A 16201-nucleotide genomic window follows, 5' to 3' on the forward strand; every position below is an offset into this window, starting at 1 on the left:
CATACATATTCTCACAGACACACAGATTTTCACACACACACACACACACAGATTTTCACACACACACAGATTTTCACACACACACAGATTTTCACACACAGATTCTCACACACAGATTCTCACACACACAGATTCTCACACGCACAGATTCTCACACGCACACACACAGATTCTCACACACAGTTTCTCACACAGATTCTCACACACACATACAGATTCTCACACACACACTCAGATTCTCACACATATACACAGATTCACACACACACACAGATTCTCACACACACACACACAGCTTCTCACACACAGTTTCTCACACGCACACACACACAAACACATTCTCACACACACACACAGATTCTCACACACACACACACACACACAGATTCTCTCACACACACACACACACAGATTCTCACACACACACACACAGATTCTCACACACACACACATACACACACACACATTCTCACACACACACACACACAGATTCTCACACACACACAGTCTCCCACTGTCTCACACACACTCTCCCACTGTCTCACACACACTCTCCCACTGTTTCACACACACACACAGATTCTCACACACACACACACACACACACACACACAGATTCTCACACACACACACACACTGTCTCACACACACACATAGATTCTCATACACATTCTCCCACTGTTACACACACATTCTCACGCACACACTCCCACTGTCACACACACACACACTCCCACTGTCACACACACACACTCCCACTGTCACACACACACACACTCCCACTGTCACACACACACACTCCCTCTGTCACACACACACACTCCCACTGTCACACACACACACTCCCACTGTCACACACACACACACTCCCTCTGTCACACACACACACTCCCATTGTCACACACACACACTCCCACTGTCACACACACACATGCACACAGATTCTCACACATACACTCCCACTTTCACAACACACACACACACCCACCCTCCCTCCAGGCAGTGTCTCCTGCTGGGATCCTCTTGTTCTCCCCACTGCTGTGTGAAATCTTTTGTTTACCTCGAAGGAGAGTTCATCTCTGGCCTGAGCAGTGTAACGTTTGATGACTTGGGCAGCAGCAATAGCAGGAACATTAATAAAAGCTTCATCATTTACCAGCAGGCGATTTCCTTTGTTATCAATCTGTTAACAACAAGGGAAAATGGTCAGTGCAGTTCTCAGACAGCTACTGAATGTAGACAGGAGAAAGGGAGAGAGACGGAGGGAGAAAGAGAGAGAGACACATATAGAGAAAGTCAGAGAGGGAGAGAGAGACAGGGAGAGAGACAGAACGAGAGAGAGAGACAGAGAAGGGGAGAGACAGAGAGAGAGACAGAGAGAGAGACAGAGCAAGAGAGAGACAGAGAGAGAGACAGAGCGAGAGAGAGAGACAGAGAAGGGGAGAGACAGAGAGAGAGTCAGAGAGAGAGACAGAGCGAGAGAGAGACAGAGAAGGGGAGAGACAGAGAGAGAAACAGAGAGAGAGTGACAGGGAGAGAGACAGACAGAGAGGGGGAGAGACAATGAGAGAGACAGACAGAGAGGGTGAGAGACACAGAGAGAGAGAGAGAGACAGAAAGAGAAAGAGACAGGGTGGGAGAGAGAGAGACAGAGAGGGGGAGAGACAGAGAGAGAGAGAGAAATACACAGAGAGAGAGACAGGGAGAGATACAGACAGAGAGGGGGAGAGACAGAGAGACCGAGAGAGAGACAGGGAGAGAGACAGACAGGGGGAGAGACAGAGAGAGAGAGAGAGAGAGGGAGACGGAGCAAGAGAGGGGGAGAGACAGAGAGAGAGACAGAAAGAGAGAGAGACAGGGAAAGAGACACAGGGTGGGAGAGAGAGAGACACAGAGAGAGAGAAAGACACAGAGAGATACAGACAGGGGGAGAGACAGAGAGAGAGAGAGAGAGAGACAGGGAGCAAGACAGAGAGGGGGAGAGACAGAGAGAGAGAGAGACAGGGAGAGAGACAGAGAGGGGGAGAGACAGAGAGAGAGAGAAACACAAGGAGAGAGACAGACAGGGGGAGAGACAGAGAGAGAGAGAGAGAGACAGGGAGAGAGACAAAGAGGGGGAGAGACAGAGAGAGAGAGACAGAAAGAGAGAGAGAGAGGGAGAGAGACACGATGGGAGAGAGAGAGAGACAGAAAGAGAGAGAGAGAAAGACACAGAGAGAAACAGACAAGGGAGAGACAGAGAGAGAGAGACAGAAAGAGAGAGAGACAGGGAGAGAGACACAGGGTGGGAGAGAGAGAGACAGAGAGGGAGAGAGACAGAGAGAAAGAGAAAGACACAGAGAGAGACAGACGGGGAAGAGACAGAGAGAGAGACAGGGAGCAAGACAGAGAGGGGGAGAGACAGAGAGAGAGAGAGAGAGAGAGAGGGAGACAGGGAGCAAGAGAGGGGGAGAGACAGAGAGAGAGACAGAAAGAGAGAGAGACAGGGAGAGAGACACAGGGTGGGAGAGAGAGAGACACAGAGAGAGAGAGAAAGACACAGAGAGAGACAGACAGGGGGAGAGACAGAGAGAGAGAGAGAGACAGGGAGCAAGACAGAGAGGGGGAGAGACAGAGAGAGAGAGAGAGACAGGGAGAGAGACAGGGGGAGAGACAGAGAGAGAGAGAGAGAAACACAGGGAGAGAGACAGACAGGGGGAGAGACAGAGAGAGAGAGAGAGAGACAGGGAGAGAGACAAAGAGGGGGAGAGACAGAGAGAGAGAGACAGAAAGAGAGAGAGAGAGGGAGAGAGACACGGTGGGAGAGAGAGAGAGACAGAAAGAGAGAGAGAGAAAGACACAGAGAGAGACAGACGGGGAAGAGACAGAGAGAGAGAGACAGAAAGAGAGAGAGACAGGGAGAGAGACACAGGGTGGGAGAGAGAGAGACAGAGAGGGAGAGAGACAGAGAGAAAGAGAAAGACACAGAGAGAGACAGACGGGGAAGAGACAGAGAGAGAGACAGGGAGCGAGACAGAGAGGGGGAGAGACAGAGAGAGAGAGAGAGAAAGACACAGAGAGAGACAGACGGGGGAGAGACAGAGAGAGAGACAAGGAGTGAGACAGAGAGGGGGAGAGACAGAGAGAGAGAGGGACAGAGTGAGTGTGATGAAAGCAAAATGCTGCAGATGCTGGAAATCTGAAACAAAATGAAAAATGCTGGAAAAATTCAGCAGGTCTGGCAGCGCCTCAGGAGAGAGAAACAGTTAACATTTCGACTCTGCATTCAGAGCTAAAGAGAAGTAGAAATGTGATGGATTTTATACTGTTTAACGGAGGGTGGAGCAGGATAGAAGGTCAGGGATAGGTGGGAGCTCAGGAGAGGCTGACAAAGATGTCATGGACACAAGACAGAGGGAGTGTTAATGGGAGTGTTAAAGACTAAAGGAGGTGCTGATAGCGGTGTAAAGGGAAGAGCAGAACAAGGGTCAGCGTCTGTAAAAGCACAACATGGAAACAATTGACAGATAGCGCTGTGGGGGGAGGGGGGACTGAAATTTTAAATAAATAAATAAATAAAAATAAACAATAAAAATTAATTTAATTTTTTTAAGTTGGATTAAAAAAGGGGTAAAGATGGAAGAGAGAGTTAGAACCATAGAAAAGTTTCTGTGTAGAAAGAGGCCATTCAGCCCATCACCCTATCCAATAATTTTGTACACCTCAATTAGGTCCCCCCTCAGCCTCCCTCTGTTCTGAGGGAAACAACCCCAGCCTCTCCAATCTCTCCTCATAGCTGCAGTTTTCAAGCTCTGGCAACACTGAATAAAAGGGGCACTAGCGATGTGGATACAAAATAGGAAGCAGAGAGTAATGGTCGACGGGGATTGTTCGGGCTGGAGGGAGTTTTGTAGTGGAGTTCCCCAGGGGTCAGTATTGGGACCCTTGCTGTTCCTGATATATATGAATGATCTGGCCCTGGGCGTGCAGGGGACAATTTCAAAGTTTGTGGATGATGTGAAGTTTGGGAGAGTTGTGAACTGTGAGGAGGACAGTGTGGAACTTCAATAGGACACAGACAAGTTGGTGGAGAGGGCAGATAGGTGGCTGATGGAGTTCAATGTGGGGAAGTGTGAGCTGATGCATTTTGGCAGGAAGAACATGGACGGACAATACAAAATAAGGGGTGAAATTTTGAAGGGGGTGCAGGAGCAGAAAAACCTGGATGTACATGTGCATAGATCATTGAAGGTGGCAGGACAGGTAGAGAGAGCAGTTAATAAAGTATATAGTATACTGGGCTTTATTAATAGGGGCACAGAGCACAAGAGCAGGGAGGTTATGCTGAATTTATATAAGACACTCATTAGACCTCAGCTGGAGTATTGTGTACAGTTCTGGGTGCCACATTATAGGAAGGATGTGAACACATTGGAGAGAGCGCAGAAGAGGTTTACAAGAATGGTCCCAGGGATGAGAAACTTCAGCTATGAGGATAGATTGGAGAGGTTGGGACTGTTCTCCTTGGAGAGAAGAAGGCTGAGAGGAGACTTGATAGAGATGTTCAAAATCATGAGGGGGGCTGGACAGAGTAGATAGGGAGAAGCTGTTCCCGATCGGAAAAGGATCAAGAACGAGAGAGCACAGGTTTAAAGTGATTTGCTAAAGGAGCAAATGCGAGGTGAGAAACTTTTTCACACAGCGAGTGGTTGGGGTCTGGAATACACGGCCTGGAAGTGTGGTGGAGGCAGGTTCCATCGAGGCATTCGAGAGGGCAGTGGATGATTATTTGTATAGAAACAACGTGCAGGGGTACAGGGAAAAGGCAGGGCAATGGCGCTAGGTCATAATGCTCATTTGGAGAGCTGGTGCAGACATGATGGGCTGAATGGCCTGGTTCTGTGCTGTTAAAATTCCGTGATTCAGTGAAATTCTTGTAGATCCCCTCTGCACTGTCTCCAGAGCATTGATGTCCTTCCTGTAATGTGGTGACCAGGACTGTACACAAAATTCCAGCTGTGGCCTAACCAGGGTTTCACATAGTTCCATCATCACACCCCTGCTTTTGGTATCAATACCTCACCCAATAAAGGAAAGCATCCCACACGCTTTCTTTACCACCTTATCCACCTGTGCTGCCACTTTCAGAGACCTGTGGGCATGCGCTCCAAGACCTCTCACTTCCTCAACCTCTCCCAATAACTTTCCATTAATTGAGTATTCCCTTGCTTTGTTGGTCTGAAGTTGTCGAACTCAATATTCAGCCCGGAAGGCTGTAAAGTGCCTGGTTGGAAGATGAGGTGTTGTTCCTCCAGTTTGCATTGGGCTTCACTGGAACAACGCAGCAGGTCAAGGTCGGACATGTGGGCAAGAGAGCAGGGCGGAGTGTTAAAATGGCAAGCGACAGGGAGGTCTGGGTCTTGCTTGCGGACAGACCGAAGGTGTTCCGCAAAGCGGCCACCCAGTCTGCATTTGGTCTCTCCAATGTAGAGGAAACCACATTGGGAGCAGCGAATGCAGTAGACTAAGTTGAGGGAAGTGCAAGTGAAATGTTGCTTCACTTGAAAGGAGTGTTTGGGCCCTTGGACGGTGAGGAGAGAGGAAGTGAAGGGGCAGCTGTTGCACCTTCTGCGGTTGCATGGGAAGGTGCCGTGGGAGGGGGTTGAGGTGTAGGGGGTGATGGAGGAGTGGACCAGGGTGTCCCGGAGGGAACGATCCCTACGGAATGCTGACGGGCGGGTGAAGGGAAATCTGTTTGGTGGTCACATTGTGCTGCAGACAGTAAGTGTCAGGGAAGCAGAGAGAGAGACAGAGACAGAGACATAGAGAGAGTGAGAGACAGAGAAACATCAAAACAGAAAGACAAAGAGGGAGAAAGAGAGAGAGAGAGAGACAGAGAGTGAAACAGACAAACAGGGAGACAGAGGGGATCTCAGTACTGACCTTCCGACAGTGCAGCACTCCCTCAGTACTGACCCTCCGACAGTGCAGCACTCCCTCAGTACTGACCTTCCGACCGTGCGGCACTCCCTCAGTACTGACCCTCTGACAGTGCGGCACTCCCTCAGTACTGACCCTCCGACAGTGCAGCACTCCCTCAGTACTGACCCTCTGACAGTGCGGCACTCCCTCAGCACTGACCCTCCGACAGTGCAGCACTCCCTCAGTACTGACCCTCTGACAGTGCAGCACTCCCTCAGTGCTGACCCTCCGACAGTGCAGCACTCCCTCAGTACTGACGCTCTGACAGTGCAGCACTCCCTCAGTACTGACCCTCTGACAGAGCAGCACTCCCTCAGTACTGACCCTCTGACAGTGCAGCATTCCCTCAGTACTGACTCTCTGACAGTGCAGCACTCCCTCAGTACTGACCCTCCGACAGTGCAGCACTCCCTCAGCACTGACCCTCCGACAGTGCGGCACTCCCTCAGTACTGACCCTCCGACAGTGCAGCGCTCCCTCAGTACTGACCCTCCGACAGTGCAGCGCTCCCTCAGTACTGACCCTCCGACAGTGCAGCGCTCCCTCAGTACTGACCCTCCGACAGTGCAGCGCTCCCTCAGTACTGACCCTCTGATAGTGGGAAGAGTCACACCTCTAAGTGGTTCATCCAAGGCCTAGAAGTTCAATGCTGAAAGTTGCAGGGCCAATGGAATATTGATTCCTCTCCCAGACACTAACCTCCATCCACGTCAGGACAGGACCACAGTTGATTTTGTTATCAGCAACGATGGTGAGTCTCGACAGATATTCCGCTAATAAATCGTGCATGAGCTGGGGTGAGGGAGGAAGAAACAGCATCGATCAGCTCATCAATTTAATATTCCACACACACTCCACACACACTGACTCTCACTGGGGTACACGTCCCACACACACTGACTCTCACTGGGGTACGGGTCCCACACACACTGACTCTCACTGGGGTACGGGTCCCACACACACTGACTCTCACTGGGGTACGGATCCCACACACACTGACTCTCACTGGGGTACGGGTCCCACACACACTGACTCTCATTGGGGTACAGGACCCACACACAGGGACACTCACTGGGGTACGGGTCCCACACACACTGACTCTCATTGGGGTACGGGTCCCACACACACTGACTCTCACTGGGGTACGGGTCCCACACACACTGACTCTCACTGGGGTACGGGTCCCACAAACACTGACTCTCACTGGGGTACGTGTCCCACACACACTGACTCTCATTGGGGTACAGGACCCACACACACTGACTCTCACTGGGGTACGTGTCGCACACACACTGACGCTCACTGGGGTACGTGTCGCACATACACTGACGCTCACTGGGGTACGGGTCCCACACACATGTACCTCTGTATTATTGTCAAGTGTTTGGAATGTCGGAAGTTCTGGAAGCTGGGAGAATTTCCGATCGTAGATACACTGGTGAAGATGTGAGTCCAAGATCTGAAAATCCTCATAGCTCCGTCTCACCAGCCACCCCTTACCCTGTGGGAGGAAGAGGAGGGAGCGAGGTGGGAGGGTAACAAGAGGGGGGAGTGGAGATACGAGGAGAGAGAGAGTGAAGGGAAGAGGGAGAGAGTGAGGGGAGGAGATAGAGAGGGGGAGGAGGGAGTGGGTGTGACGGAGGAGAGAGAGAGTGAGGGGGAGAGGGAGAGAGAGAGGGGGAGTAGGGAGTGAGTGAGGGTGGAGGGAGTGAGGGTCAGAGAGAGAGAGGAGGAGGCAAGAGATTTGGGACGGAGAGAATTGGAGGGGCAGGGAGTGGATAGGGGAGTGAGTGAGGTGGAGGGGAGTGAGTGAGGTGGAGGGGGGAGAGTGAGGTGGAGGGGAGTGAGTGAGGTGGAGGGGAGAGAGTGAGGTGGAGGGGAGAGAGTGAGGTGGAGGGGAGTGAGTGAGGTGGAGGGGAGTGAGTGAGGTGGAGGGGAGTGAGTGAGGTGGAGGGGAGAGAGTGAGGTGGAGGCGAGTGAGTGAGGTGGAGGGGAGAGAGTGAGGTGGATGGGAGTGAGTGAGGTGGAGGGGGAGAGTGAGGTGTAGGTGAGAGAGTGAGGTGCAGGGGAGAGAGTGAGGTGCAGGGAAGTGAGTGAGGTGGACGGGAGAGAGTGAGGTGGAGGGGAGTGAGTGAGGTGGAGGGGAGTGAGTGAGGTGGAGGTGAGAGAGTGAGGAATAGGTGAGTGAGTGAGGTGTTGGGGAGAGAGTGAGGTGGAGGGGGAGAGTGAGGTGGAGGGGAGAGAGTGAGGAGCAGGGGAGAGAGTGAGGTGGATGGGGGAGAGTGAGGTGGAGGGGAGACAGTGAGGTTGAAGGGAGTGAGGTGGAGGGGAGAGAGTGAGGTGGAGGGGGGAGAGTGAGGTGGAGGGGAGACAGTGAGGTGGAAGGGAGTGAGGTGGAGGGGAGAGAGTGAGGTGGAGGGGAGTGAGTGAGGTGGAGGGGAGTGAGTGAGGTGGAGGGGAGTGAGTGAGGTGTAGGGGAGTGAGTGAGGTGGAGGGGAGTGAGTGAGGAGCAGGGGAGAGTGTGAGGTGGAGGGGAGTGAGTGAGGTGGAGGGGGAGAGTGAGGTGTAGGTGAGAGAGTGAGGTGCAGGGGAGTGAGTGAGGTGGAGGGGAGACAGTGAGGTGGAGGGGAGTGAGTGAGGAAGAGGGGAGTGAGTGAGGTGGAGGGGAGTGAGTGAGGTGGAGGTGAGAGAGTGAGGGATAGGTGAGTGAGTGAGGAAGAGGGGAGTGAGTGAGGTGAAGGGGAGTGAGCGAGGTGGAGGGGAGTGAGCGAGGTGGAGGGGAGAGTGAGGTGGAGGGGAGTGAGTGAGGTGCAGGGGAGTGAGTGAGGAAGAGTAGAGTGAGTGAGGAGGGGAGGGTTGCGTGGAGAGGTGACAGAGTAAGAGAGGGGCGTAGGGTGTTGCGAGGGGGGCAAGAGGAGGAGGGGGTTGATACAGAAAAATGATGGAGGGTGTGAGACAGTCCAGCCCCCCCCCCCACCCCCCGCCTACTCCCCCTGCCCCAACATCCCACCCTCTTACACCCTCCCCCACCCTCCCCCACCCTCACACACCCTCCCCCACCCTCCCCCACCCTCACACACCCTCCCCCACCCTCACACAGCCTCCCCCACCCTCACACACCCTCCCCCACCCTCACACAGCCTCCCCCACCCTCACACACCCTCCCCCACCCTCACACACCCTCCCCCACCCTCACACAGCCTCCCCCACCCTCACACACCCTCCCCCACCCTCACACACCCTCCCCTCACACACCCTCCCCCACCCTCACACACCCTCCCCCACCCTCACACAGCCTCCCCCACCCTCACACACCCTCCCCTCACACACCCTCCCCCACCCTCACACACCCTCCCCTCACACACCCTCCCCCACCCTCACACACCCTCCCCCACCCTCACACACCCTCCCCCACCCTCACACACCCTCCCCTACCCTCCCCCACCCTCACACACCCTCCCCTACCCTCACACACCCTCCCCCACCCTCACACACCCTCCCCTACCCTCACACACCCTCCCCCACCCTCACACACCCTCCCCCACACTCACACACCCTCCCCTACCCTCACACACCCTCCCCTACCCTCACACACCCTCCCCCACCCTCACACACCCTCCCCTACCCTCACACACCCTCCCCCACCCTCACACACCCTCACAGACCCTCCCCTACCCTCCCCCACCCTCCCCCACCCTCACACACCCTCCCCTACCCTCACACACCCTCCCCCACCCTCACACACCCTCCTCTACCCTCCCCCACCCTCACACACCCTCCCCACCCTCACACACCCTCCCCCACCCTCACACACCCTCCCCCACCTCACACACCCTCCCCCACCTCACACACTCCCTCCCCCACCTCACACACACCCTCCCCCACCTCACACACTCTCCCCTACCCTCCCCCACCCTCACACACCCTCACAGACCCTCCACTCTTACAGCCCTCCAACCTCCCGTCCCTTCCTCTTCCTCTCACCCTCCCAGTGCCTCCTTCACCCACCTCCATCTCCGCCCTCCTCCTCACGCCCCTCCCTCCCCATCACTCCCGTCACCCACTCCATTCTCAGTCCCTTCACCCTTTCCCTCTCCGTCACTCCATTCACCCCTCCTCTCTCACTCCCTCCCCTCCGTCACTCCTCTCTCTCTCCCTCCCCTCCGTCACTCCTCTCTCCCTCCCTCCCCTCCATCACTCCTCTCTCACTCCCTCCCCTCCGTCACTCCTCTCTCCCTCCCTACCCCCGTCACTCCTCTCTCACTCCCTCCCCTCCGTCACTCCTCTCTCTCTCTCCCTCCCCTACGTCACTCCTCTCTCCCTCCCTCTCTCTGTCACTCCTCTCTCCCTCCCTCCCCTCCGTCACTCCTCTCTCCCTCGTTCCCCTCTGTCACTCCTCTCTCCCTCCCTCCCCTCCGTCACTCCTCTCTCCCTTCCTCCCCTCCGTCACTCCTCTCTCCCTTCCTCCCCTCCGTCACTCCTCTCTCCCTCCCTCCCTCCCCTCCATCACTCCTCTCTCCCTCCCTCCCCTCCCTGTCACTCCTCTCTCCCTCCCTCCCCTCCATCACTCCTCTCTCCCTCCCTCCCCTCCCTGTCACTCCTCTCTCCCTCCCTCTCTCTGTCACTCCTCTCTCCCTCCCTCCCCTACGTCACTCCTCTCTCCCTCCCTCTCTCTGTCACTCCTCTCTCCCTCCCTCCCCTCCGTCACTCCTCTCTCCCTTCCTCCCCTCCGTCACTCCTCTCTCCCTTCCTCCCCTCCGTCACTCCTCTCTCCCTCCCTCCCTGTCACTCCTTTCTCCCTCCCTCCCCTCCCTGTCACTCCTCTCTCCCTCCCTCCCCTCCATCACTCCTCTCTCCCTCCCTCCCCTCCCTGTCACTCCTCTCTCCCTCCCTCCCCTCCCTGTCACTCCCCTCTCCCTCCCTCCTGTCCTGTTTGCTTGGTGAGTTGTCCTCAGTACCTGACAGAGAACCTGAACGAGGAACACAGGTTCTTTCACACTCAGCCCATTCCAATTCGTATCTGCTGGGAGTGAGGCCAAAGCCAACTGTGGGTGCGAGAGAGAGAGAGAGAGAGAGGGTTAGATCCAGACAGCAGGACCTGAGACTCCCACCACCCCCCTCACACACCCTCCCTCACCCTCACACACCCTCACACACCCTCCCTCACCCTCATACACCCTCACTCACCCTCCCTCACCCTCCCTCACCCTCACACACCCTCCCTCACCCTCACACACCCTCACACACCCTCCCTCACCCTCACACACCCTCCCTCACCCTCATACACCCTCACTCACCCTCCCTCACCCTCCCTCACCCTCACACACCCTCACACACCCTCCCTCACCCTCACACACCCTCACACATCCTCACACACCCTCCCTCACCCTCACACACCCTCACTCACCCTCCCTCACCCTCACACACCCTCACACACCCTCACACACCCTCCCTCACCCTCCCTCACCCTCACACACCCTCACACACCCTCACACACCCTCACTCACCCTCCCTCACCCTCACACACCCTCCCTCAACCTCACACACCGTCCCTCACCCTCACAGACCCTCACACACCCTCACACACCCTCACTCACCCTCCCTCACCCTCACACACCCTCACACACCCTCATACATCCTCACACACCCTCCCTCACCCTCACACACCCTCACACACCCTCATTCACCCTCCCTCACCCTCACACACCCTCACACACCCTCCCTCACCCTCACAGACCCTCACACACCCTCACACACCCTCACTCACCCTCCCTCACCCTCACACACCCTCCCTCACCCTCACACATCCTCACTCTCACACACCCTCACACACCCTCCCCCACCCTCCCCCACCCTCACAGACCCTCACAGACCCTCACACACCCTCCCACACCCTCACACACCCTCCCTCACCCTCACACACCCTCACACACCCTCCCTCACCCTCACACACCCTCACACACCCTCACACACCCTCCCTCACCCTCACACACCCTCACACACCCTCCCTCACCCTCACACATCCTCACTCTCACACACCCTCACACACCCTCCCCCACCCTCCCCCACCCTCACAGACCCTCACAGACCCTCACACACCCTCCCACACCCTCACACACCCTCCCTCACCCTCACACACCCTCACACACCCTCCCTCACCCTCACACACCCTCACAGACCCTCACACACCCTCACTCACCCTCACACACCCTCACAGACCCTCACACACCCTCACACACCCTCACACATCCTCCCTCACCCTCATACACCCTCACTCACCCTCACAGACCCTCACACACCCTCACACACCCTCACCCTCACACACCCTCCCTCACCCTCACACACCCTCACAGACCCTCACACACCCTCACTCACCCTCACACACCCTCACAGACCCTCACACACCCTCACACATCCTCCCTCAACCTCACACACCCTCCCTCACCCTCACTCACCCTCACACACCCTCCCTCACCCTCACACACCCTCACACACCCTCACTCACCCTCACACACCCTCACACACCCTCCCTCACCCTCACACACCCTCACACACCCTCACACACCCTCACTCACCCTCACACACCCTCCCTCACCCTCACACACCCTCACAGACCCTCACACACCATCACTCACCCTCACACACCCTCACACACCCTCACTCACCCTCACACACCCTCCCCCACCCTCACACACCCTCACTCACCCTCACTCACCCTCACACACCCTCACACGCCCTCACAGACCCTCACACTCCCTCACCCACGCTCACACACCCTCACAGACCCTCACACACCCTCACAGACCCTCCCTCACGCTCACACACCCTCACACACCCTTACACACCCTCACTCACCCTCACTCACCCTCACACACCCTCACTCACCCTCCCTCACCCTCACACACCCTCACAGACCCTCACACACCCTCACACACCCTCACACACCCTCACTCACCCTCACTCACCCTCACACACCCTCACTCACCCTCACACACCCTCACACACCCTCACACACCCTCACTCACCCTCACACACCCTCACACACCCTCCCACACCCTCACACACCCTCACAGACCCTCCCTCACCCTCACACACCCTCACACACCCTCACTCACCCTCACTCACTCTCACACACCCTCACACACCCTCACTCACCCTCACACACCCTCACACACCCTCACTCACCCTCCCACACCCTCACAGACCCTCACACACCCTCACTCACCCTCACACACCCTCACACACCCTCACACACCCTCACACATCCTCCCTCACCCTCACACACCCTCACTCACACTCACAGACCCTCACACACCCTCACACATCCTCCCTCACCCTCACACACCCTCCCTCACCCTCACACACCCTCACAGACCCTCACACACCCTCACTCACCCTCACACACCCTCACAGACCCTCACACACCCTCCCTCACCCTCACACATCCTCCCTCACCCTCACACACCCTCCCTCACCCTCACACACCCTCACTCACCCTCACACACCCTCCCTCACCCTCACACACCCTCACACACCCTCACTCACCCTCACACACCCTCACACACCCTCCCTCACCCTCACACACCCTCACACACCCTCACACACCCTCACTCACCCTCACACACCCTCACACACCCTCCCTCACCCTCACACACCCTCACAGACCCTCACACACCCTCACTCACCCTCACACACCCTCACACACCCTCACACACCCTCACACACCCTCACACATCCTCCCTCACCCTCACACACCCTCCCTCACCCTCACACACCCTCACTCACCCTCACACACCCTCCCTCACCCTCACACACCCTCACACACCCTCACTCACCCTCACACACCCTCACACACCCTCCCTCACCCTCACACACCCTCACACACCCTCACTCACCCTCACACACCCTCACACACCCTCCCTCACCCTCACACACCCTCACAGACCCTCACACACCATCACTCACCCTCACACACCCTCACACACCCTCACTCACCCTCACACACCCTCACACACCCTCCCCCACCCTCACACACCTTCACTCACCCTCACTCACCCTCACACACCCTCACACACCCTCACAGACCCTCACACTCCCTCCCCCACGCTCACACACCCTCACAGACCCTCACACACCCTCACAGACCCTCCCTCACCCTCACACACCCTCACACACCCTCACTCACCCTCACTCACCCTCACACACCCTCACTCACCCTCCCTCACCCTCACACACCCTCACAGACCCTCACACACCCTCACACACCCTCACACACCCTCACTCACCCTCACACACCCTCACTCACCCTCACACACCCTCACACACCCTCACTTACCCTCACACACCCTCCCACACCCTCACACACCCTCACAGACCCTCCCTCACCCTCACACACCCTCACACACCCTCACTCACCCTCACTCACTCTCACACACCCTCACACACCCTCACTCACCCTCACACACCCTCACTCACCCTCACACAGCCTCACTCACCCTCATACATCCTCACACACCCTCCCCCACCCTCACACACCCTCACACACCCTCACTCACCCTCACACACCCTCACACACCCTCACTCACCCTCACTCACCCTCACAAACCCTCACAGACCCTCACACACCCTCACACACCCTCACAGACCCTCACACACCCTCCCCCATGCTCACACACCCTCACTCACCCTCACACACCCTCCCTCACCCTCACACACCCTCACACACCCTCACACACCCTCCCCCACGCTCACAGACCCTCCCACACCCTCACACACCCTCACACACACTCACAGACCCTCACACACCCTCACACACTCTCACAGACCCTCACACACCCTCACACACCCTCCCTCACCCTCACACACCCTCACTCACCCTCACACACCCTCACACATCCTCACACACCCTCCCTCACCCTCACACACCCTCACAGACCCTCACACACCCTCACTCACCCTCACACTCCCTCCCCCACGCTCACACACCCTCACACTCACTCCCCCACGCTCACACACCCTCACAGACCCTCACACACCCTCACAGACCGTCACACACCCTCACTCACCCTCACACACCCTCACACTCCCTCACAGACCCTCATACCCTCACACACCCTCACACACCCACCCCCCTCACACACCCTCACAGACCCTCCCACACCCTCACACACCCTCACTCACCCTCACAGACCCTCACACGCCCTCACACACCCTCACTCACCCTCACACACCCTCACACACCCTCACAGATCCTCACAGACGCACACAGACCCTCCCACACCCTCACACACCCTAACTCACCCTCACACACCCTCACAGACCCTCACAACCCTCCCACACCTCACACACCCTCACTCACCCTCAGACACCCTCACAGACCCTCCCACACCCTCACAGACCCTCATACCCTCACACACCCTCACACACCCACCCCCCTCACACACCCTCACAGACCCTCCCACACCCTCACACACCCTCACTCACCCTCACAGACCCTCACACGCCCTCACACACCCTCACACACCCTCCCAGACCCTCCTCCACCCTCACACACCCTCCCCCACCCTCACAGACCCTCACACACTCTCACACACCCTCACACTCCCTCCCCCACGCTCACACACCCTCACATGCCCTCACCCACCCTCACACACCCTCCCCCACCCTCACACACCCTCCCCCACCCTCACAGACCCTCACACACTCTCACACACCCTCACACTCCGTCCCCCACGCTCACACACCCTCACACGCCCTCACACACCCTCACACTCCCTCCCCCACGTTCACACACCCTCACACACACTCACACACCCTCACACACCCTCCCTCACCCTCACACACCCTCACACACCCTCCCCCACCCTCACACACACTCACACACCCTCACAGACCCTCCCCCACCCTCACACACACTCACACACCCTCAGACATCCTCCCCCACACACTCTCACAGAGCCTCACAGACCCTCACACACCCTCCCCTACACTCACACATCCTCACACACCCTCACCCACCCTCACAGACCCTCCCACACCCTCACACACCCTCACAGACCCTCACACACCCTCACACACTCTCACAGACCCTCACACACCCTCCACGACGCTCACACACGCTCGCCAACGCTGACCCTCACAGACCCTCACACACCCTCCCCTACACTCACACATCCTCACACACCCTCACCCACCCTCACAGACCCTCCCACACCCTCACACACCCTCACACACACTCACA

At 57.0% G+C, this 16201-nt stretch overlaps 1 protein-coding gene across 1 annotated transcript in view; it reads right to left on the reverse strand.

The window, feature by feature from the left end:
• The window catches only part of LOC121274021 (rho GTPase-activating protein 32-like), a 67072-nt gene that overhangs the window by 27025 nt on the left and 23846 nt on the right, over positions 1-16201 (reverse strand). The window contains exons 2-5 of the mRNA XM_041181152.1: positions 10920-11006; positions 7325-7462; positions 6661-6753; positions 1061-1183 (exon numbers count right to left, since the gene is read on the reverse strand). Of these exons, the coding sequence (XP_041037086.1) occupies positions 1061-1183; positions 6661-6753; positions 7325-7462; positions 10920-11006 (441 nt within the window). The remainder of the gene's footprint in view (positions 1-1060; positions 1184-6660; positions 6754-7324; positions 7463-10919; positions 11007-16201) is intronic.

Source organism: Carcharodon carcharias (genome assembly GCF_017639515.1).
Source record: "Carcharodon carcharias isolate sCarCar2 chromosome 29 unlocalized genomic scaffold, sCarCar2.pri SUPER_29_unloc_2, whole genome shotgun sequence".
Taxonomy (NCBI): Eukaryota; Metazoa; Chordata; class Chondrichthyes; order Lamniformes; family Lamnidae; genus Carcharodon; species Carcharodon carcharias.